The sequence below is a fragment of the Pan troglodytes genome, chromosome 10, assembly GCF_028858775.2.
Source record: "Pan troglodytes isolate AG18354 chromosome 10, NHGRI_mPanTro3-v2.0_pri, whole genome shotgun sequence".
NCBI lineage: Eukaryota > Metazoa > Chordata > Mammalia > Primates > Hominidae > Pan > Pan troglodytes.
In genome coordinates, this window is record NC_072408.2 from 102327954 (window position 1) to 102350561 (window position 22608).

The window sequence follows — 22608 nt, forward strand, 5'->3', positions numbered from 1 at the left end:
TTGAAGAGTAGGTTTGAAGTTGCTTAAGGTCCTGATATATGTTAGGGAAATAAACTTAGGCTTAATAGAAGCAGAATTTAGTGAAACTAATAATTATTTATTAGTTTAATAACTTTGGTTTAACAATCCTTTATTTTCTTTAGCTGTTAGCTAAGGGATGTCGATATGAATTGGTTGCATTTTACTGCAAGTTAGGGATGAGTTTCTAAAAATTTTATGATTTAAAACTTGCATAATTTAAATAATTCTGTCAAGAATGGCCGAAGTGGTGCCATGGTGGTGGTAGGGTAAGCGTTGTTTGTAATTTACCTTCCAGCTTTTAAATTATGAGATTCTTGATGAGTATTTAATGAGGAGTCCCGTTATTTAAGATGTGTGCATATGGTGAGACTTTATTATTAATAACTTTTATATTGTACGATCAGATTTGTATAAAATATCCTGCTTGTTTTGAGTTTCTGTAAGTGCCACAACCAAACATCATCAGGGGCCTGAAAATATATTAAGGAGGCTGAAGGGAGATTTCGTAGTGTTGAGGAAGAAAGGTTGGGTTGAGAATCACAACATGTAAATTTTAATCTTGGATGCCATTTGGGCTGTTGTAGACCACTGAATGTCTGGTTATGCCTTCCTTTAAAATTTTTCAGGCTAAAATTTTATGAATCAGAATTTTGGGGGCTTGATAGTGATTCCCCTGGTCTCCAGGTGGAGGTGGGATAGCCTTCTTTGCATTTAGGTGTCCATCATTACTAGATCCTTCCACTCTAAGAAGAGGATGTCAGCTATTCTCGTAGCCTGTGAGGGCCCGTGAGTCTGTATTTGATGAGCACAGGATACTTGCATTCCAGGAATCTTCCAGGGGCTATATTGTCCTATTCTTTCCATTAAAAAAAAATTATTAAAAGTTTGGCTATAAGAAATAGTGTTACCTGAGAATGAATTAAGAGATACCTATTTCTTAAATTAAAAAAAAAAAAAAAAGAGATAACTGTTTCTCCAAATACTCTGAATTGCTCCCTTCTGAAGTCAGACCAGCAGGGAGGAGTGTTGTTAGAGGACTCTTTTATATTTGCCCTTGACAGAATTCTTCTGACAGATGTTTAAGTATGATGCCATTAACCTTTGTTCTGCTTCCCCTGAGGATGTTGTTGAATGTACTGTTCATTATATTTCTTTATGAGGTACTCTTTTTTTTTCTGCTTAGTATCAAGGATAATTGTGTTTTTTTCTGAGTATCAGTCTGTTTCATCTCAGAACCATTGTGACCTGTGCAAATAATTTTTTTTTAATGTTGGCTACTAAAGGGCTTAGAGCCAAATTTGTGGTTTTTGTGTTGGCCTCATTTCAGGTACTAGTCTATGTTCTTGTTTTGGTTTTTACTAATTTACTTTGAATGTCTCTTTATTTGTTTATTTTTTATATCCTGGTAGACTTCTTGAATCATTTCTGGAACAAGCCAAATAATATAATCATGGGCAGTTCACTGCCCTCATTTTCCTCATCTATACAGTGGGAAAATTATAAATGTTAGTTAATGATAACCATAGTACAGATTATTACAGATAATTCATAGTTTTATATAATGACTTGGATGTAATACATTATAATTTTCAAAGGTTATCCAGGATTTCATCTGATCGTCCATTTTGTAGATGAGGAAACTGAGGATTGGTACTATTTAGCCATTTGTTCAAGTCATAGCTAATAAGTGGTAAAGGCTAGACTTCAACTTTGATATTCTGATTACAAATTGTGTATTTTTTCTCTAATGATCTTTTTAAGTCCCTTGTCATGTAATTTATGCACAATATAAAAGGCATCTTTATCAGATTTGTAGATGAGATAAAGTTGGAGTGATAAATACTTTGACAAAAGTTAAGATTTCAGAAAACCATGATTGATTATGTATGCTTTTAACTTTTATACCTTATATACTCTTGAAATAATAGTTTTTCTTGTTTTATTAATATATATTAGGTTTATATTTTTATTTTATTGCTATAGGACTTCTTACTACTTTGGTTTGTATTTGTGAAAGCCAACCTCTCTATGCTGTTCCATCTCTAGTATAGTGAGTGAAGATGAAGACATTAGAAGTGTGCCTTTTGCCAAGGCATATACTGTTTAAATACATAATGGAGTTCTGAGGAGTTAAAAATTTCTTTTTCCCAAGCAGCAATAAATCATTGAGGAGGTGGCCAGCATGATGAAGTGTCTTCTGCTTTTAAATGTGGCAGCAAGGAGTTTCCTTAAAATCAGAACATATAACAACCATTAGGAACTGAGAAAACTCTAATAACTGCTTAATTTTATTTTTAACTACAGAAGTTAATGCTTTATTTGTATCTCACAGCAAAAGTTCAAACAGACCCTCCTTCAGTTCCAATATGTGACCTGTATCCTAATGGTGTATTTCCCAAAGGACAAGAATGCGAATACCCACCCACACAAGATGGGTAAGGATCATCAAATCACTTCCAGTTTAATTTCTGACAGTTATAGCTTAGCAATAAAGCAGATTTGACATTTCTCAGAACTTTGCTCCACTACTTTAATAGATGCTTATAAATTTGTCATAAAGAAGATACAGTAGAAGCCCTCTTATCCAAAATGATTGGGACCAATAGCAGGTTATTGGTCATTTAAAAAGTATATTAAACTGAGGATCACAAAATAAAAATTCTTGTAGATAAAGGTTAACTTAAACAAATTTGTTTTTCACCTCTCTTGAAATTTGGGTATGGTTTAGTACTTTTCCCCCCTCATATGTATTCATAATGCGTTATCTACAATTCCATTTGGGATTTCTGAGTGATATAAGGGTTGATGTCTACTATATCTTTACTTTTTTTTTCCTGAAACCTTTTGATAGTTCTTACCTACACTTAATTTGACAGAAGTATTTTTTGATCACTTATCCTTAGTGAGATTTATCAGGGTAGTTAGTTTTCATGGAAACAGTTTTTTTAATGTTACTTTTTTTTTTTTGAGACAGAGTTTCACTCTTGTTGCCTAGGCTGGAGTGCAATGCTGGGATCTCAGCTCACTGCAACCTCTGCCTCCCGGGTTCAAGTGATTCTCCTGCTCCAGCCTCCCGAGTAGCTGAGATTACAGGCATGCACCACCATGCCTGGCTAATTTTGTATTTTTAATAGAGACGGGGTTCCTCCATGTGGGTCAGGCTGGTCTTGAACTCCCAACCTCAGGTGATCCGCCCACCTTGGCCTCCCAAAGTGCTGGGATTACAGGCATGAGCCACTGCGCCCAGCCAATATAACATTATTAAATCACATAATTACCATAACAAGTACAGATGACTTAAACAGTCTTGGAAACAAATTCACCTGATTCTTCAAGGTGTTCTGTAAGGATACATTTAAAATGGTTAGCAGAAGTGGCATTATGCAGACATATTGAGAGCATGGAAGCTGGGGCCAAACTATCTGCATTTGAATCCCAGTTCTGACATTTATTAGCTTTGTGACTTGGGCAAGTAATTATCACATCTGTGCTTTTATTTCCTCATCCATAAAATGGGCACTCTGCAGGGTCATTGTGAGGAATGATATATGCATAGCACTTAGAAGAGTAGATGCATAGTGAACATAAAGCAGGCTAGTTCCTGTTATTCAAAGTAATAACCTGTCACCCACAATATTTATAATACCATGGACATTGATCAGTGTGTTTTACAAAGGGACTTAAGAGTATTGCTTAATCCAGTGGTTGCAGTCGTTGGTTAAGAAAGCTTCTACTGTAGCTCTTGTTTTCTTGGCCTATAAAGACACCATTTTTTTTTTTTAAACATAAAAAAGAAAAGAAAGAACATACTGTTGTTACATTACCACCTGCTCCCTCATTTCCAGTTACGAATGTTCTTAGGGAATAAGTGTAAAGTTCTGGAATTGTATGACATGGGCTTCTTTTCTTTGAATTTGAAATCGTCAATTGTCCCTATCTTAAAAGCACTTATTTTTAAAATGCCACAGATACAGATAATTTTACATTAATAAATTCTTATAGTACATATGATGTGATCACATTTATTTTTAAATATAATCTCTTAATTTTTTTTTTTTTTTTTTTGCTTGTTCCCTCTTCTTTTCCTTCCTTCCAGACCCATGTTAACCACCTAGCAGGTAGCCTTCCATATTTTTTCTATGCTCATATATGTATACATCTGTCTGTTTATGTAAGGGAATGTTTGATCATTGTTTGTTTTACAAAAATGGAATCATAGGCACACTTTCCTCCACCTTTTCTCATTCGGTGCTAACTCTTGGAAGTTCCTCCAAGTCAATTAGAATAGTTCTATTATTATCTTGAATGGCTTCATAATATTCCGTGGTGTGAGTGTACCACACTTTATTCCACCATTCTTTAGCTGATGGCCATTTGCTTTGTCTGCAATAATTTTTGCCACTATAAACCATTCTGCAATAAACCTCCTTAGGTAAATAGGTAGCTGGATATGTAGGTATTTTTCTCTCTCTCTCATGTACTGGTAGTTATATTCTGAAATACGTTTTTAGGAGTGAGATTGATTAACCAAAGAATATATTAATAATTTCCAGTTCTTATACTATTAGTGATTTTGAGCATCTTTTGATCCTAGGCTTTATGATATCTTTTGCTCTTCCCAGAAGTTTTAAATTTTTAAGTGCATTATGTGTCCATGTTTAATACTTCGGAGTTCCGGCCAGGTGTGGTGGCTCATGCCTGTAATCCTAGCACTTTGGGAGGCTGAGGCAGGTGGATTACCTAAGGTCAGGAGTTCAAGACCAGCCTGGCCAACATGGTAAAACCCCGTCTCTACTAAAAATAAAAAAATAAAAAAAATTAGCCGGGTGCAGTGGTGCGTGCCTGTAATCCCAGCTACTCGGGGGGCTGAGGCAGGAGAATCGCTTGAACACAGGAGATGGAGGTTGCAGTGAGCTGAGATTGCACCACTGCACTACACCCTGGGTGACAGAGCGAGACTTTGTCTCACAAAAAAAAAAAAAAAAGAAAGAAAATACTTCTGAGTTCCCAGTAGTCTCTCAGATTTTCTTGAACACGTATTTTGTGTGTTATTACACCTTTAATCTGGAATTTTTTGTGTAAGGTTGGGAGCACTAATTATTTTATTTTTCTTTCCAGTGCAGAGTCAGTTTATTGTCTATTAAATAATCCCTCCTACTGAATTGAATGACCACCTTTGTCACATGCTGTATTCCCATGTATATAATGGAATCAGTTTCTGGATTATTTACTCTGCTCCACTGATCTTCTTCTTAGGCTAATACTATTTTGATTTGATATCCCAAACAATTCTTTTTAATACTTTTCTTAGCTACTCTCAGTCATATAGCCTTACACACACACACACACACAAATGTCCTTGTTAGAATTCTCATCAGAATTGCATTTATATTTATGTATTAGTTTCTGAAAATTGACAGTTTATCACCTTGTCTTATCCAATGTCATGGGATGTTTTTGATATTTTTTCACTTATTCAATTTTATTTTTTCCAGGTAGGTTCTAGCCCTTTTTAATTAAATTTGTTAGTGTTTTATGGTTTTTGTTAGTGATGTGAATTAAATATTTCAATCCCATTTCTGTTTCTTTATACTTGCTGCTAGAGTGGAGGAAAGCCATTGATTTCTTATACTTGTTAACAGATTGTTAATACTTTTAACAATGTGAATATTATGGAACACTTGAAGTGGTATTTAATACATGAAAAAAATGAGATTTTGTAAACTTCAAAAACTTCCTTTTCCTTACTCTCAGCTTCTATTGAAATTAAATAAGTAGAATAACTTCTGTTTTTGAAATAATAAAGGAAGATATTAATTACATGTTATAATACTTCTCAAAGTAATTTTCTTAAATATTGCATTATTGTATGTTATCCTGGAGAAATACAGAATAAGTATAAGATAGTGTGGTGTGTTTGCTTTTTAATAAATCTCAATACTTTTTACATTCATATAACCAGTTTTGACTATTTGCAAATAGATCAGATTCAGTATTCTTACAGATTTGGTATAGTTTGTATCTTTCCTTCATTGTTTTATTAATAAACTTTTATTAGAAATTGAATGAATTATCACAACTCATCTTTGAAACTACTCTAGGTTAAGTGTATTTTTAAAAACTTCTTATTTTGTACAAAATTAGTCGGGCATGGTGGCGCATGCCTGTAATCCCAGCTACTTGGGAGGCTGAAGCAGGAGAATCTCTTGAACCTGGGAGGCGGAGGTTGCGGTGAGCTGAGATGACACCATTGCACTCCAGCCTGGGCAACAAGAGTGAAACTCTGTCTCAGAAAAAAAACCCAAAAAACTTATTATTTTGAAATGATTTTATACTTCCAGAAAAGCTACAAGCATAGTACAAACAATTCCCACATACCTTTCACCTAGATTTCCTTTGTTTTGCCACCTTTGTTTTATTCTTCTCTATCTCAATGAAATACAACAAGTATGCATATTGTCATATACAAATAACATTCCATTTTCTCCTTAGAAGACAGATATAAGGCAAATGTGAAAAATGTTAAATTGGTGAGTCTATATATATATAGTTTTTTTTCTTTTTTTTTCTGTCAGCCAGGCTGGAATACAGCAGTGTGATCATAGCCCACTGTAGGCTGGAACTTCTGGGCTTAAGCAATCCTCCTGCATTGGCCTCCCAAAGTGTTGGGATTACAGGCGTGTGCCACCACACCCGGCATAGTATTTTTTTTTTTTTTTTCTGAGCCATTTGAGATCAGACTGCATTTTTGGCTGGAATACTAGATAATGTATATACAGTATCCTTTTCAGGGTGTTATATCTAGAGGCATACATTGTCAATTTGCTCCTTATTGGTGATGTTTAATTTTTATCGTTCGTTTAAAGTATTAGCCTGTTTCTCAAGTGTATTGTTACTAATTTTTTCCTCTTGTAATTATTAAGTTGTGGGTAGTTGTTTTGAGTGTATCCAGATGACTGTTGTGAACACTCTTCTCACACATAGCTTGAAGCCTGTATTTTTTTTTTTTTTTTTTTTTTTTTTTTTGAGATGGGGTGTTGCTGTATTGTCCAGGCTGGTTTACAATTTCTGGGCTCAAATTATCCTCCCATCTTATCCTCCCAAGTAGCTTTGAAACTAATTTTTAATAGTTATAGTAATGTTTGTTTACTTTCTAAAACCAGGATCCACTTGAGGTTCTCATTGCATATGGTTAGAGGCCTCACCTTTTTCTCTTTCTCTTCAGTGCCCCATCTCTTTGAAGAAACCAGGCAGTTGTAGAAGTCTCATGTTCTGGGATTTCTCCGATTGTTTCCTTGTGGGGGGTTAAACTTTTTTCTCTATTTCTGTGTTTTCTGTAAACTGGAATTAGGTGTTAATGGGCTTAGATTAGATTTAGGTTAAACATTTTTGACAGAGGTATAAAATAAGTGATTATGACCTTCACATTGTACCATATTCTGCTACATTAGATGTAATCTCAGGCTATCCTACTGTTTTATTGTGTTCGACCTCTTGATTAATGTGACAGCCAACTCTTTTTTTTTTTTCCTTTAAAGGTACTTTTTGCTTTTTGCAGTTTCCAAGTAATCTGTGGGGCTACTTTGGTATCATTTGGAATATCTGTCTTCCTTCCTTTTCTTCCTATTTAGTTTATACAAACTTGAGAAGAAAGGAATATCCTTTTCTTAACAACTTTTCACTTAATTCTTTTAATATCCATTGATGATCCTTGCTTTTATGGGTTATTTCATTGGGAACTGCAAAATGGTGGATTTTTGATTCTTTCATTCCTTCTACATTTATTAGGTGATACTGTTCTGTAAGAAGAATTTTCTCTATCAACTGGGAATCAACTATAGTTCCTTCTTATAGGCAGAGTTAAAATATGCTTTATTTCTTACCCTTTAAGTACCAGTTTTTAGAGGAAGGATTTTATGTGATACATGCATACATTTTAATTGTTATTATTATGTTTTTGAGACAGGGCCTCATTCTGTCGCCCAGGCTGGAGTGCAGCGGTGCAGTCTTGGCTCACTGCAACCTCTGCCTCCCAGGCTCAAGCAGTTCTCGTGCCTGAGCCTCCCGAGTAGCTGGGACTACAGGTGTGCACTGTCTTGCCTGGGTAACTTTTTGTATTTTTAGTAGAAACAGGGTTTTGCTATGTTGCCCAGGCTGGTCTCGAACTCCTGAACTCATGCAATCTGTCCCCCTTGCCCTCCCAAAGTGCTAGGATTACAGGCGTGAGCGACCACGCCTGGCCATTATTATTTTTTGAGATAGGGTCTCATTCTGTCACCCAGGCTGAAGTGCAGTGGTGAGATCTAGCTAAGTTCAGCCTTGACCTCTGGGGCTCAAGTGATCCTCCTACCCCGTCTCCCAAGTAGCTGGGACTACAGGCATGTACCACCTTGCCTGGCTAAAGTTGTTTTTTCTTTTTGTAGAGATGGAGTCTTGTTATGTTGCCCAGGCTGACCTTGAACTTCTGGGCTCAAACAGTCCTCCTGCCTCAGCCTACCAAATGGCTGGGATTATAGGCATGGGCCACTGCACCTGGCCTATCGTGTGTATGTATATGTGTGTTTGTGTGTGTGTGTGTGTGTGTATATATATTTTGGTGGAGACAGGGTCCCACTGTGTCACCCTGGATTGTCTTGAACTGTTGTCCTCAAGCAGTCCTCCCACTTTGGCCTCCAAAACTGTTGGGATTATAGGAGTAAGCCACTGTGCCTGGCTTTAATTGCTATACTTTTGTTTAATTGACTGAACTAAATAAGATAAAATATAGGAAAATAATACTCTTAGTAAAGGTGTGTTGAGGCAGATTTTTAAAAAATTTTTAGTCCACTTATAAGGAGTTTTGGGGGGGTCTGGAATTATAGACCCTGACGCTGGGTTTCTCTTATTGTTAATAACTTTCTATTTGAACTCGAGACTTTGAGCAAAAGAATTTCTTTAATTCTGTTTCCTTTTTCTTTATTATTTATTTTTATTTTTTATTTTATGTTTTTAGAGACAGGGTCTTGGTCTGTTGCCCAGGCTGGGGTATAGTGGTGCAGTCATAGCTCACTGTGTCCTTGAACTTCTGGGCTCAAGTGATCCTCTTGCCTCAGACTCCTGAGTAGCTGGGATTACAGGGATAAGCCCAACGCCCAGCTAATTTTTTTTGGTAGAGACAGAGTCAGAGACCGAGTCAGGTTGGTCTTGAACTACTAGCCTCAAGTGATCCTCCCACCTTGGCCAGGGTCTGTAGTTTAGGGCAGAGTTGAGTGAACTTTTTCTTCAAAGGGCATATAGTGAATATTTTAGGCCTTGAGTGTTACTTAGCTTTGCCATTGTAGCATGAAAATAGCTATAGACAGTACATAAATGAGTGGGCACATGTTGCAATAAAATTTTATTTATAAAACGGGAGGCAAATAGCAATTCCTTGAAGGTATCACTTTTACACTTGTGTAATTTATACTCAGTGGTCACTAAGTTGCAAACTGTATATTCAGTATTTAAGAATGTGTGAAAATTGTTTAGATTTTTTTTTTAAATATCATTTTAAGGCAGTTAATGTTTTTCCTACTACAGGAGTCGTGGATCTCATTCCCAGATACTGAATAAAAAATTCTGTCAGTTGGGGTGGCTCACGCCTGTAATCCCAGCCACTCAGGAGGCTGAGGCAGGGGGATCACTTCGGGGCAGGAGTTCGAGATCAGCCTGGACAACATAGCAAGACCCCATTTCTTTAAAGAAAAAGTTTTTAAAAATTAGCTGGGTGTGCTGGTATGCACCTGTATACTCCCAGCTGCTTGGGAAGCTGAGGCAGGAAGAACCTAGGAGTTTGAGGATGTAGTGAGCTATGATCACATCACTGCATCTGCCTGGGTAACAGAGTAAGACCCTGTCTCTTAAAAAAAGAAATTCGTTAGCACTGGCAGTTTTAAAATGTGAGCCATGTCTTTCAAGGAAGAATACCTCTTATGTATACAATTAGGAAAACCCAGCACATGCATGTAATATGTGTTTTGAGGAAGTATATGCAAATTTCCAAGTCAGTTTCTTGGGTTAGTAGTTACTCTGTTGGCAAAATTAAATGCAAATTGTTGTTGTGCTCCTTTGAAGTGTCTAAAGTATATATGACCTCAAGTGGAAGGATGACTTTTTCCTACTTACTCTGATTCTAGGACTCTTCAGACTTTTCTGATTGTTTTATTATCTTTTTGTGTTGTCAGGGTATTAGTTCCTCTGACTATGAATGAAATCTCACATGAGGGTTTTTTTCCCTCCCTTAGAGTCTTAAAAAGTTTTTAATTTCATTTGAGTTGGTTGCAAGTGTTTGGCTTTTTGTATTTCAGAAACTTTATTGACATAAACTGAATATGTACTGTATTTTTATTTGAACTGTCTTATTACTTAGTATAGTTGTCAGCTTTTATGCTTGTTCTGCTGTTTTATCACTAATAGTATTCTATGCCCACTCTAAAGGCGAACAGCTGCTTGGAGAACTACAAGTGAAGAAAAGAAAGCATTAGATCAGGCAAGTGAAGAGATTTGGAATGATTTTCGAGAAGCTGCAGAAGCACATCGACAAGTTAGAAAATACGTAATGAGCTGGATCAAGCCTGGGATGACAATGATAGAAATCTGGTAAAAGGAATACTTCTTTGTAAGAACATGATAAAAAATGTTTTATTAAGTACTAACTCTCCAATTATAATGTTTGGCTTTCATTACCACTTTGCTAAATCTTTAAGTAAAGGTTGTAGAAATGTCTTCTAGATTATTTTAGTGTCACTATGAGAAAACCATGAAGAGGAGTACACATTGGCACCTCAGCCACCCTTTTTTGTGCACATGTAGTCATTACTGATTGTTATTTTCTATCTGGAAATCTGTTATTTTGCTATCTAACAAGTCATACTAAGAAATAAGAAAGTATTGGAGCAATTGCCCAAATACAGAACATGATGATAATAAAGTAACAAAACCAATTCAAGTAATTATTCTCTAGTTTTTCCTTTTGATAAATGGTTAGTATAACATGTAATTCTCTGATTCCTACAATTTAAAAAATATACAACATGAACAAATAAGATCAGCATTTAAATTGGTCTAAGTTAGACTCTTATTTTCTAGTAAATTTACTTAAAAATGGATTGTGTTTCTCTGACTTTCTAGCAGAATCAAATTCCTTGTCTTCTAAAGATATGCTATTTTCATAGTATCAGAGAACTGTTATTTATTTATATTCAGAAAGTGCTCAGATCATTCCCAGAAAGTATTTAAGGTTTTTAGTAAACTTTCTGGACTTGATGAACTATATGGTATTAATATATAAAAGTAAGAATGTAAAAGTAAACAAGTTCCCTTTGCTTTTTTGTTTTAGTGAAAAGTTGGAAGACTGTTCACGCAAGTTAATAAAAGAGAATGGATTAAATGCAGGCCTGGCGTTTCCTACTGGATGTTCTCTCAATAATTGTGCTGCCCATTATACTCCCAATGCCGGTGACACAACAGTATTACAGTATGATGACATCTGTAAAATAGACTTTGGAACACATATAAGTGGTAAATTCTTGCAGAAAATTCCTACCCCAGCCTCCTCCTGAAAAACTAGTTTTTGTCTCTGTTAAATGGAGTGATAAATACTGAACTCCCAAATTTTGTTCCTGCTTCCTCATTTCTTTAGGAAAGGTGTGTTGAGGCAGATTTTTAAAAAAATTTTAGTGCACTTATAGGAGAGAGAGGCAGTTGTGAGATTTACTTGAAAGCATACTACTAAGTAGAATAAAATGAAAACTGTTGGGTAGTTGAGGTTTATTACCCTTTGTATCAAGGCATGAAAGACATTATCCTATCTTTCTTTAGGTCATTGTTTCATACCTCTTTTATTCAAATAATAACATTTATTTAAAATACTTAAGTTTATCAGCCTTAATATACATGTTTGCTTTTCTGAATTCTCTCCAAAACCTGGTTAGGTAAGCACCTTGTTATCTTACTTAAAAGTGAGAAAGCAAGCTTAGAATAAATACTTACCTAAGGTTTCACTACCTTGGAAAAGTAAAAGTGTATTCAGAGCCCTGTATACTTTCTCTGCCCTGCGTTACTATTTCTCATTTCCCTAGTCTTTTCTTGTATTCATTTTGTTTCTGTTTATATGTTTGTATAACTGCCAGGGTGAGCACTGAACTGGGCTGTCTTGGGGTAATATATACTAACCTTGTAATTCTTTCTATTCTGAATCCTTTATATACTTCTACATTTTGTCTCCTTGATTATGAATGATCTTTGGGTATTTGGAGTGCAGCCTTCATTTGAGCCTTCATTCTATTTTTCTGTTAAACTAGCAAGATTAATAGATTAAATGCTGTAAAGTAGATAAATTGACTAGCTGATAAGTAAAATTAAAAGAGGAATTTTCTCTTTCAGGTAGGATTATTGACTGTGCTTTTACTGTCACTTTTAATCCCAAATATGATACGTTATTAAAAGCTGTAAAGGATGCTACTAACACTGGAATAAAGGTATGTGAACTGTAAGCACCATTTCATTCCCAATATTTTGAGCACTTTAAGGTCTTTTAAACACTTAACAGCATTTAAGCACTTTTAAGGCCTGTTTAAGGTCTTTGGGTAATTAAGAGGAATAAAATTGATCCATTTCCCTTATGGTTTTAAGCGGGTAAGTGTATGATTGTGTACCAAAGGTTGTTTTTTGTTTGTTTGTTTGTTTGTTTCCCTTGAACTTTGCTAAAATTTATTAAAACAGAGTTTGGATCTATTTTTGCCTGTCAGTTGGCAGTGGTTTTTTTGTGGTTCTTTTTTAGAACAATTTTAGGTTCATAATAAAATTGAGCAGAAAGTACAGAGATTTCCCTTATACCCACCCCTCCCCAACTTCCTCCATTGTCAGCATCCCCACCACATAGGTATATTTGTTAAAATCATTTGAACTAGCATTGACCACATCACAATTATTCAAAGTTCATAGTTAACATTAGGGTTCATTCTTAGTAATATACATAAGGGGTTTGACAAATATATAATGACACGCATCTACCATTATAGTATCATACAGAGTATTTTCATAGCCACCAAAATCTTCTGTGCTCAACTGATTCATCCCTCTCTGTCCACCAAGCTCTGGGCCCAGCTTTTCCCCACCCACCCCAATTTTTTTTTTTTTTGGAGGGAGGTGCAGTTAAAATAGACATTACATAAAATTTACCATATTAACTTTTTCTTTCTTTCTTTCTTTTTTTGAGATGGAGTCTTACTCTGTTGCCCAGGCTGGAGTGCAGTGGCACGATCTCGACTCACTGCAACTTCTGCCTCCTGGTCTCAAGTGATACTCCTGCCTCAGCCTCCCGAGTTGCTGGGATTACAGGCACGCACAACCACTCCCGGCTAATTTTTATGTTTCTAGTAGAGATGGGGTTTCACCATGCTGGCCAGGCTGGTCTCAAACTCCCGATCTCAAGTGATCCTCCCGCCTTGGCCTCCCAAAGTGCTGGGATTACAGGCGTGATTCACCACGCCCGGCCATTTTTAAGTATTTTGTTCATTGGTATTAAGTACATTCATAATATTGTGCAGCCATTATCACCATTCTTCTCTGTTTACTCTTCATGTTGTAAAACTGAAACTCTATACTCATTAACAGTAACTCCCAATTTCCTCTTCTCCCCCTACCCTGGCAGCCACCATTCTACTATATATGATTTTTACTGCTGTAAGTACCTCATATAGTGTTTGTTGTTTTGTGACTGGTTTATTTCACTTAGCACAGTGTACTCAAGGTTCACCTATGTTGTAGCATATGTCAGAATTTACTTCCTTAAGGCTAAATAATCTATTGTGTATATATACCACATTTTTGCTTATCCATTCATCCACTGATAGACACTTGGATTGCTCCGATGTTTTAGCTATTGTGAATATTGCTGCTATGAATACGGGTGTATAGATACCTCTTCAAGGTCTGTTTTCAATTCTTGGGTGTATACCCAGAAGTGGATTTGGGAATCATCTGGTAATTATATCTTTTTAAACTTTTTGAGTATCTTCTCTACTACTTTCCACAGTGGCTGTACCATTTTCATTCCCACCAACAGTACGCAAGGAAAGGCTCCAATTTTTCCATTTCCTTGCCAACACTATTTTCTGGGTAGTTTTTGTTTGTTTTTTGTTTTTAATCTTTGGAGAAATGTCTATTCAAGTTTTTTGCCCGTTTTTATTTATTTATTTTTTAATTAAAAAATGTAGGCCAGCTGTGGTGGCTCATGCCTGTAATCCCAGCACTTTGAGAGGCCGAGGCGGGTGGATCACGAAGTCAGGAGATGGAGACCATCCTGGCTAACATGGTGAAACCCCGTCTCTACTAAAAATACCAAAAAAAAAAATTAGCTGGGCGTGGTGGCAGGCACCTGTGGTCCCAGCTACTGAGGAGGCTGAGGCAGGAGAATGGCGTGAACCTGGGAGGCGGAGCTTGCAGTGAGCCGAGATCGCCCCACTGCACTCCAGCCTGGGCGACTGAGCGAGACTCCATCTCAAAAAAAAAAAAAAAAGTAGAGATTGGGGGTGTTGCTTTGTTGCCCAGGCTGATCTTGAATTCCTGAGCTCAAGCTGCACCCTCACCTTGTCATCCCAAATTGCTGGGATTACAGGCATGAGCCACCATGCCCAGCTCTTTGCCTGTTTTTTAATTGAGTCGTTTGTTGTTGAGTTTTAGGAATTCTGTATAGATTCTGGATGTTAATCCTGTATCAGATATATTATCTGAAAATCTTTTTTCTCATATTGTGGGTTACCTTTTTACTCCGGATATTGTGTTTTGAAGCATAAAATGTCATGAAGTCCAGTTTGTCTATTTTTTCTTTTGTTGCCTGTGCCTTTGGTGTCATATCCAGTAAATCATTGCTAAATCTAATGTCATGAAGCTTTTACTCCGTTTCCTTTTAAGGTATTTATAGTTTCAGGTCTTCAACTTAGGTCTTTGATCCATTTTGAGTTAATTTTTTATATGGTGTTAAGTAAGGGTCCACATTCATTCTTTTGCATGTGAATGTCCAGTTTTCCCAGCACCATTTGTTAAGACTGTTCTTTTGCTTTTCAATGGTTTTGACACCCTTGTCAAAGCTCATCTGGGTCAGGCACAGTGCCTCATGCCTATAATCTCAGCCCTTTTGGAGTCCGAGGTGGGAGGATCGTTTGAGCTCAGTAGTTAAAGTCTAGCCTGGGTAAGATAGCAAGACCCCAAGTCTACCAAAAATTAAACAAATTAGCCAGGTGTGATGGTGCACCCTTGTGGTCCCAGCTACTCAGGAGGCTCTGGTGGGAGGATCACGTGAGCCCAGGGAGGTTGAGGCCTCAGTGAGACAAGATTACGCCACTGCATGCCAGCCTGGGTAACAAAGCAAGACCCTGTCCCCCCCCCAAAAAAGTAATCATTTGTTTTTGTAAGTGAGGGTTTATTTCTGGGCTCTTCATTTTATTGTATTGGTTTATATGTCTGTCTTTATGTCAATACCACATTGGGTTTTTTTGGTTTGGTTTGGTTTTGGTTTTGGTTTTGAGACAGGGTCTTGCTCTGTCACCCAAGCTGGAGCGCAGTGGTGTGATCTTGGCTCGCTGCAACCTGTACTTCCTGGGTTTAAGCAGTTCTTCTACTTCATCCTCATAGGTAGTTGGAACTACAGGCTCATGCCACCGTACCCATCAATTTTATTTGTTTTTTATAGAGACAAGTCTCACTGTGTTGCTCAGGTTGGTCTTGAACTCCTGGCCTCAAGCAGTCCTCCTGCCTCAGCCTCCCAGAGTGCTGGGATTACAGGCATGAACTATTGTGTCTGATGTCCACACTGTTTTGATTACTGTAGCTTTGTTGTAAGTTTTGAAATTGAGAAGTGTAAATTCTCCATCTTTGTTCTTTTTCAAAATTGTTTGTCTATCTAGGATGTCTTGGGATTCCATACGAATTTAGGATTTTTTTTTTTCTGCAAAAACCACCAAATGGATTTTGATAGGGATTGTGTTGAATGTGTAGATGGCTTCAGATGGTATTGACATTTTAATAATACTAAGTCTTCTAATTCATAGACATGAGATGTTGTGTTAGTTCATTTTCACACTGCTGTAAAGAAATACCTGAGACTGGGTAATTCATAACGGAAGAAGTTTAATTATCCACAGTTCCACATCAGTGGGGAGGCCTCAGGAAACTTAGAATCAAGGCAAAAGGCAAAGGGAAAGCAAAGACCTTCTTCACATGGCAGCAGGAGAGAGAACTGCAAGCAGGGGAAGTGCCAGATGTTTATAAAACTATCAGGTCTCCTGAGAACTTCCTATCATGAGAACAACATGGGGGAACCACCCCCATGATCCTATCACCTCCCTCTCTCAGCACATGGGGATTACAATTCGAGAGGAGATTTGGGTGGGGACACAGAGTCAAACCGTATCAGATGTGTTTCCATTTATGTCTTTAATTTATTTCAGCAACGTTTTATAGTATTCATTGTACATGTGTTTTAATGTGTTTCACCTTCTTGGGGTTAATTCCTAAGGTTTTTTTTTTTAGTTAATGGAATTGTTTTTGTAATTTCCTTTTCAGATTGTTCATTGTTAGTATGTAGAAATGCAACTGATTTTTATGTTTTGACTTTGTATCTTGTACTTGGTTGAATTAATTTATTCTGACACTTCTTTTGTGTGGAATCTTTAGGGTTTTCCCTAGGTAAGATCATATAATCTGTGAACAGAGATAGTTTTACTTCCATCCCAATTTAGATGCCTTTTTATTTTTCTTGCCTGATTGTTCTGGCCTATGTTGAGTAAAAACGGCAAAAGTGGATATCCTTCCTTGCCTTGTTTGTGATCTTAGAGGAAAGCTTTCCATCTTTGACCATTGAGTATGATGTTAGCTGTAGGTTTTTCATAGATGGCTTTTATTACGTTGAGGTGGTTTACTTCTGTTCTTAATTTGTTGAGCCTTTCATCATGAAAGGGTGTTGAATTTTGTCATGCTTTTTCTGCATCAATTCAGACAGTCATATGGTTATTTTTCTTCATTCTGTTAATGTGTATTATTAGATTGATCTGTTTTTCTTATGTTGAACCATCTTTGGAATAAATCCCACTAAGTCATGGTGTGTATTCCTTTTAATATGCAGTCGTACTTGGTTTGTTAATATTTTGTTAAGGATTTTGCATCAGTGTTCATTAGAATATTTGCCTATAGTTTTCTTATAGTGTCTTTGCCTTGCTTTGGTATCAGAGTAATGCTGGTTTCATGTAATGACTTAGAAAGTATTCTCTTGAGGTTTTTAGAAAAGTTTGAGGAGGTATTAGTTCTTTAAATGTTTGGTAGAATTAACCAGTGGAAGCCATCAGGTTCAAAGTTTTCCTTTGTTGGGATTTTTTTTTTTTTTTTTTTTTTTGAGACAGGTCTCCCTTGTTACCCAGGCTGGAGTACAGTGGTATGAACACAGTTCACTGCAGCCTTGACCTACTGGGCTCAAGCAGACTCCTGCCTCAGCTCCCAAGTAGCCGGGACCACAGGCGTTACCACTACACCCAGCTAATTTAAACAATAAAATAATATTTTAAATTTTTTGTAGATACAGGGTCTTGTTATCTTGCCCAGGCTGGTCTGGAACTCCTGGTCACAAGCCATCCTCCCACCTTGGCTTCCCAAAGTGTTGAGATTACAGGCATGAGCCACTGTGTCCGGCCTAATAATTCTTTTAAATGCATTAGTCTCTTGAATTATGTAAAAAATAGAATATGGAATTATAAACCAAAGTTAATAATAATACTAGCTTTTAGAATAAAAATAATTTTGGCCGGGCGCGGTGGCTCATGCCTGTAATCCCAGCACTTGGGAGGCCGAGGCGGGCGGATCACGAGGTCAAGAGATTGAGACCGTTCTGGCCAACGTGGTGAAACCCCGTCTCTACTAAAAGTACAAAAATTAGCTAGGCTTAGTGGCATGCGCCTGTAGTCCCAGCTACTCAGGAGGCTGAGGCAGGAGAATGGCTTGTACCCAGGAGACGGAGGTTGCAGTCAGCCGAGATTGCGCCACTGCACTCCAGCCTGGCGACAGAGCAAAACTCCGTTTCAAAAAGAAGAAAAAAAAAAGTAAATATATTAGTTCCTTAAGTCATGTGGAAAACAAATAGTGTTTGCAGACTATTGTTAGAATAATACTAGTTGTTACAATTGGCCTTTTTTTTTTTTACTTTATTGAGATTTTTAAAAAATTCATATGGCTTCAAGTTACTACATAGTATCCTTTGCAGGGCATTTCTTGAGCACTTCTTGCAGGCCCAGTCTAGTAGTAATGAACTCCATCAGCTTTCATCTGGGAATCTTAATTTCCCCCTCACTTTTTTTTTAATATAATTTTTTTTTTTTTTTTTTTCAAATTGAAACAGGGTTTTGCTCTGTTGCCCAGGCTGGAGCGCAGTGGTATGATCATGGCTCACTGCATCCTCGACCTCCTGGGCTCAGGAAATCCTCCCACCTCAGTTCTCCAAGTAGCTGGGACTATAGGCGTGTGCCACAATACCTTGCTAATTTTTAAAACTTTTTTGTAGAGATGGGGGTCTCACTTTGTTGGCCAGGCTGGTCTTGAGCTCCTGGGTTCAAGTGATCCTCCCACCTTGGCCTTCCAGCGTGCTGGGATTACAGACATGAGCCACCACGCCTAGCCTGATTTCTTTCTCACTTTTGAAGGAAAGTTTTCCCAGATAGGATTCATGGGTGACAGCTTTTTTTCTTTTAGTTAGCACTTTGAATATGTTGCACTGCTGCCTTCTAGCCTTCAAAGTTTCTAGTTTGAAATGTGCTTGAAGTCTAATTGAGCATCCCTTTTATATAGTGAATCACTTCTTTCTTGTTGCTTTCAGGTTTCCTTCTTTGTCCTTTAGAAAGTTTGATTATCATTTTGTGTGTGTGTGTGTGGGTTTCTTTGAGTTCATCTTTTTTGGAGTTCTTTGAACTTCTTGGATGTTATATTCTTGTATTTCATCAAATTTGGGGAGTTTCCAGTCATTACTTTTTCAATTATTGTTTACCTTTCTACTTCTTCTGAAAATTTCCATAATGCATATATTGGTATACTTGATATACAGGTCCCTGAGGTTCTGTTCACTTTAATCTTTTTTATTCTTAGACTTGGTGATTTCCCTTGTCCTTATCTTCAGGTTTGCTGGTTCTTTTTTTTGCCTGCTCAAGTACTTTTGAATTCTCCTTGTGAATTTTTCATTTCAGTTACTGTACTTTTCAGCTCCAGAAATTTCTTTTTCTTTTAGGTTTTCTGTTTCTTTTTTGATATTTTCATTTTGTTCATACATTTTTTTTTTTTTTGGCTCTCTCAATGTCTTCCTTTAATTTTTTAAGCATCTTTAGAAGAGTTGTTTTGAAGGCTTTGTGTAGTAGTAGATCTGCCATCAGGTTTTTTTTCAGGGACAGTTTCTTTCGATTTATTATTTTCCTTTGATGGGTGTTCTTATTTCCTTGTATGCCTTGTGACTTTATGTTGAACGCTGCCTATTTCAATGTAATATGGTAATTCTGAAAATCAGATATTCCCCCTTCCCCAGCATTTCTTTTAGATTTTTTGTGTTGGTTTTTTTGTTTTTCATTCTTGTAACCAATCTCTGCCAAGGATCCACCTGAGGTGTGAACTTCAGGTTTTCTCAGGTCTTTCCCTGGGCATGTGTGCTCACTTTTAGAATTTTCTCATATATGCAGTTGTTTTTGAATGACCTAGTCTTTAATATCTGGGCCCCAGAGGGGGAGAACAAGAAAAATGAGTATGGACGGGAGGCCATGCTGAGTGTGAGGGAGTGGAGGGGAAAGGGGTGCTCACCATTTAAATCCTCTGAAAGTCACTTCAGCCACAGGGGTGTGTAAGCGCTGAGGTTTGCAACTATGAGGGGAGATGCAACAACAGTGGCCGCTTCTGTATCTGCGCCTATGTGACCAGAAGCAGCAACCAGGGATCAAAGCACAGATCCCTGATGTTTAGGACATAGACTGTTTTGCCCACTCCCATACCCCCAAGCTGTGTGCGTGTTGCTCCAGGAACACGAGCCAACCACGAGTTTATGGAACGGTATGTAGCAGTGCTGCTACTGTGCTGAGAGCTAAAATGGATGGAAATAACCACACTTGACCATCCCATTATTCCCCTGGAAGTTGCAAGGCTTCAGTAGACTCCAGAGTTCCCAAGTACTTTCATTAGACAGATTTTATCAGTGCACTTGTTGTCTATTTAGGGATGCAGATTCCTGGTGCTTAATACTTCACTATCCTCCCATAATCCTCTGCAAAGTATTTTAAACAGGAAGTTACAATGTACAAAGCAGTTTTTCTGATTGTCCCTTGTTTTTAAATGTTACAAAATTAAGTTGCTGTGAAATTTTTGCACTGTGAATAATAAAGCATATGTTACTCTTTTTTTAGTGTGCTGGAATTGATGTTCGTCTGTGTGATGTTGGTGAGGCCATCCAAGAAGTTATGGAGTCCTATGAAGTTGAAATAGATGGGAAGACATATCAAGGTATGTTCTTTTAAAATATATCTTATTTTGAAATTGATTTTACAAACTATTGTCGAGTGCTTTCTTTGGGTCAGCTGCTTCATGTTTCTATCTTGGGAATTCAAGGAAAGAAGACGGAAAATGACCTGCTTAGAGCATGGTAGGAGTAGTGTTGTAACTAACTGGAAACTATTGCCAAGCCACTCTGTTAGCTGATAAGAAAACACCTGAGGAAATATCCTAGGGCAGCCAAAATGTGCAGCCAGTTTTCTGTGACTAGTCAAATCAAGGCTGAGAGAAGCCAGGTCTCTTGCCATTGATGACTTCTCATTGTGATTTTTGTTGTTGTTGTTGTTTGTTTTGTTTGTTTTTTAAAGACAGGGTCTCGTTCCGTCATCCAGGCTGGAGCGCAGTGGTGCAACCACAGCTCACTGTAGTTTCAACCTCCCAGGCTTAAGCGATCCTCCCACCTTAGCCCTCCCGGGTAGTTGGGACTACAGGTGTGGGCCACCATGCCTGGCTGATTTTTAATTTTTTTGTAGAGACGAAGTCTCACTGTGTTGCTCAGTCTGATTTTGAACTACTGAGCTCAAGCGATCCTCTCACCTCAGCCTCCCAAAGTGCAGGGATAACAGGTGTGAGCCACTGCTCCTAGCCTGTGGTTTTTTGGAATCACATTCAGAATTTGGAGGCCAGTTGCTTCTGTATCACTTTAATTCCCAAGTTCCTTTGCCTTCTAGTCTTTACCAGTGACTACCTCAAGTATATACTCCCAGAGTCCCCTGTGCTTTCTGGTGCTGTACGTTAATCTCTGTCAGTCCAGTCCTCCTCCGGCTCCCAGGTCTGTCTGACCATCCCCCAGCCACCATCCTCCTCCCTCATCTGTGCTCATTATTCTCTGTGATCCTGCTGTAATAACTTCCTTATAGAATATTTTCTATATTTCCTTTAACAGAATTCTGTCTCTCTTTGTAGACTGTGAGTGGAGACTCTCATGTTGTTTTCTTGCCTCTTAGTAAATTCACACCATTCAGCATTCTTTGCATTTCCTGTTGCCCATTATGTGTTTCTACCAAGAGCAGAAGTGATTCTTCCTCTGGAACCTGACCGTGTCTTCTATATAGACAGTTACCACCAACATAACAGTCCTCTTTCATGTCTAAATACTGAAATTTATTACCAGACTTAAACTTTTCTTTGAGACAGAGTCTCACTCTGTTGCTCAGGCTGGGGTGCAATGATGCAATCTCGGCTCACTGCAACCTTTGCCTCCTGGGTTCAAGCGATTCTGCCTTAGCCTCCTCATTAGCTGGGATTACAGGTGCCCACCACCACGCCCGGCCAAATTTTTTTTTTTGAGATGGAGTCTTGCTCTGTCACCCAGGCTGGAGTGCAGTGGCACGATCTCGGCTCACTGCAACCTTTGCCTCCCAGGTTCGAGCCATTCAAGCCATTCTCCTACCTTAGCCTCCTGAGTAGCTGAGATTACAGACGTGTGCCACCATAGTTGGCTGCTTTTTGTATTTTTAGTAGAGGCGGGGTTTTGTCATGTTGGCCAGGCTGGTCTCGAACTCCAGACCTCAGGTGATCCGCCCACCTCGGCCTCCCGAAGTGCTGGGATTACAGGCGTGAGCCACCGTGCCCAACTCTTTTTTTTAGACAGAGTCTGCCGGACGTGGTGGCTCACGCCTGTAATCCCAAAACTTTGGGAGGCCAAAGTGGGTGGGTCACCTGAGGTCAGGAGTTTGAGACCAGCCTGACCAACACGGTAAAACCCCGTCTCTACTAAATACAAAAAAAAAATAGCCAGGCGTGATGGCACACACCTGTAATCTCAGCTACTCGGGAGGCTGAGGCAGGAGAATCGCTTGAAGCCAGGAGGCAGAGGTTGCAGTGAGTCAAGATTGCACCATTGCACTCCAGCCTGGGCGACAGAGTGAGACTTCGTCTGGGGAAAAAAATAAAAAAGAGTCTTCCTCTGTTGTCCAGGCCGGAGTGCAGTGGCACGGTTGCAGCCCAACCCCCTTGCTCAAGCACTCGGTGGAGTGCGCTCAGCTTCCCGAGTAGCTG

At 38.1% G+C, this 22608-nt stretch overlaps 1 protein-coding gene across 2 annotated transcripts in view; it reads left to right on the plus strand.

Moving 5' to 3' along the window:
* METAP2 (methionyl aminopeptidase 2) overlaps positions 1–22608 on the plus strand; it is a 40316-nt gene that overhangs the window by 9595 nt on the left and 8113 nt on the right. For both annotated transcript variants that reach the window (XM_009425972.5, NM_001280056.1), the window contains 5 exon segments: positions 2354–2456; positions 10477–10638; positions 11378–11559; positions 12424–12518; positions 20463–20559. In XM_009425972.5, the coding sequence (XP_009424247.1) occupies positions 2354–2456; positions 10477–10638; positions 11378–11559; positions 12424–12518; positions 20463–20559 (639 nt within the window).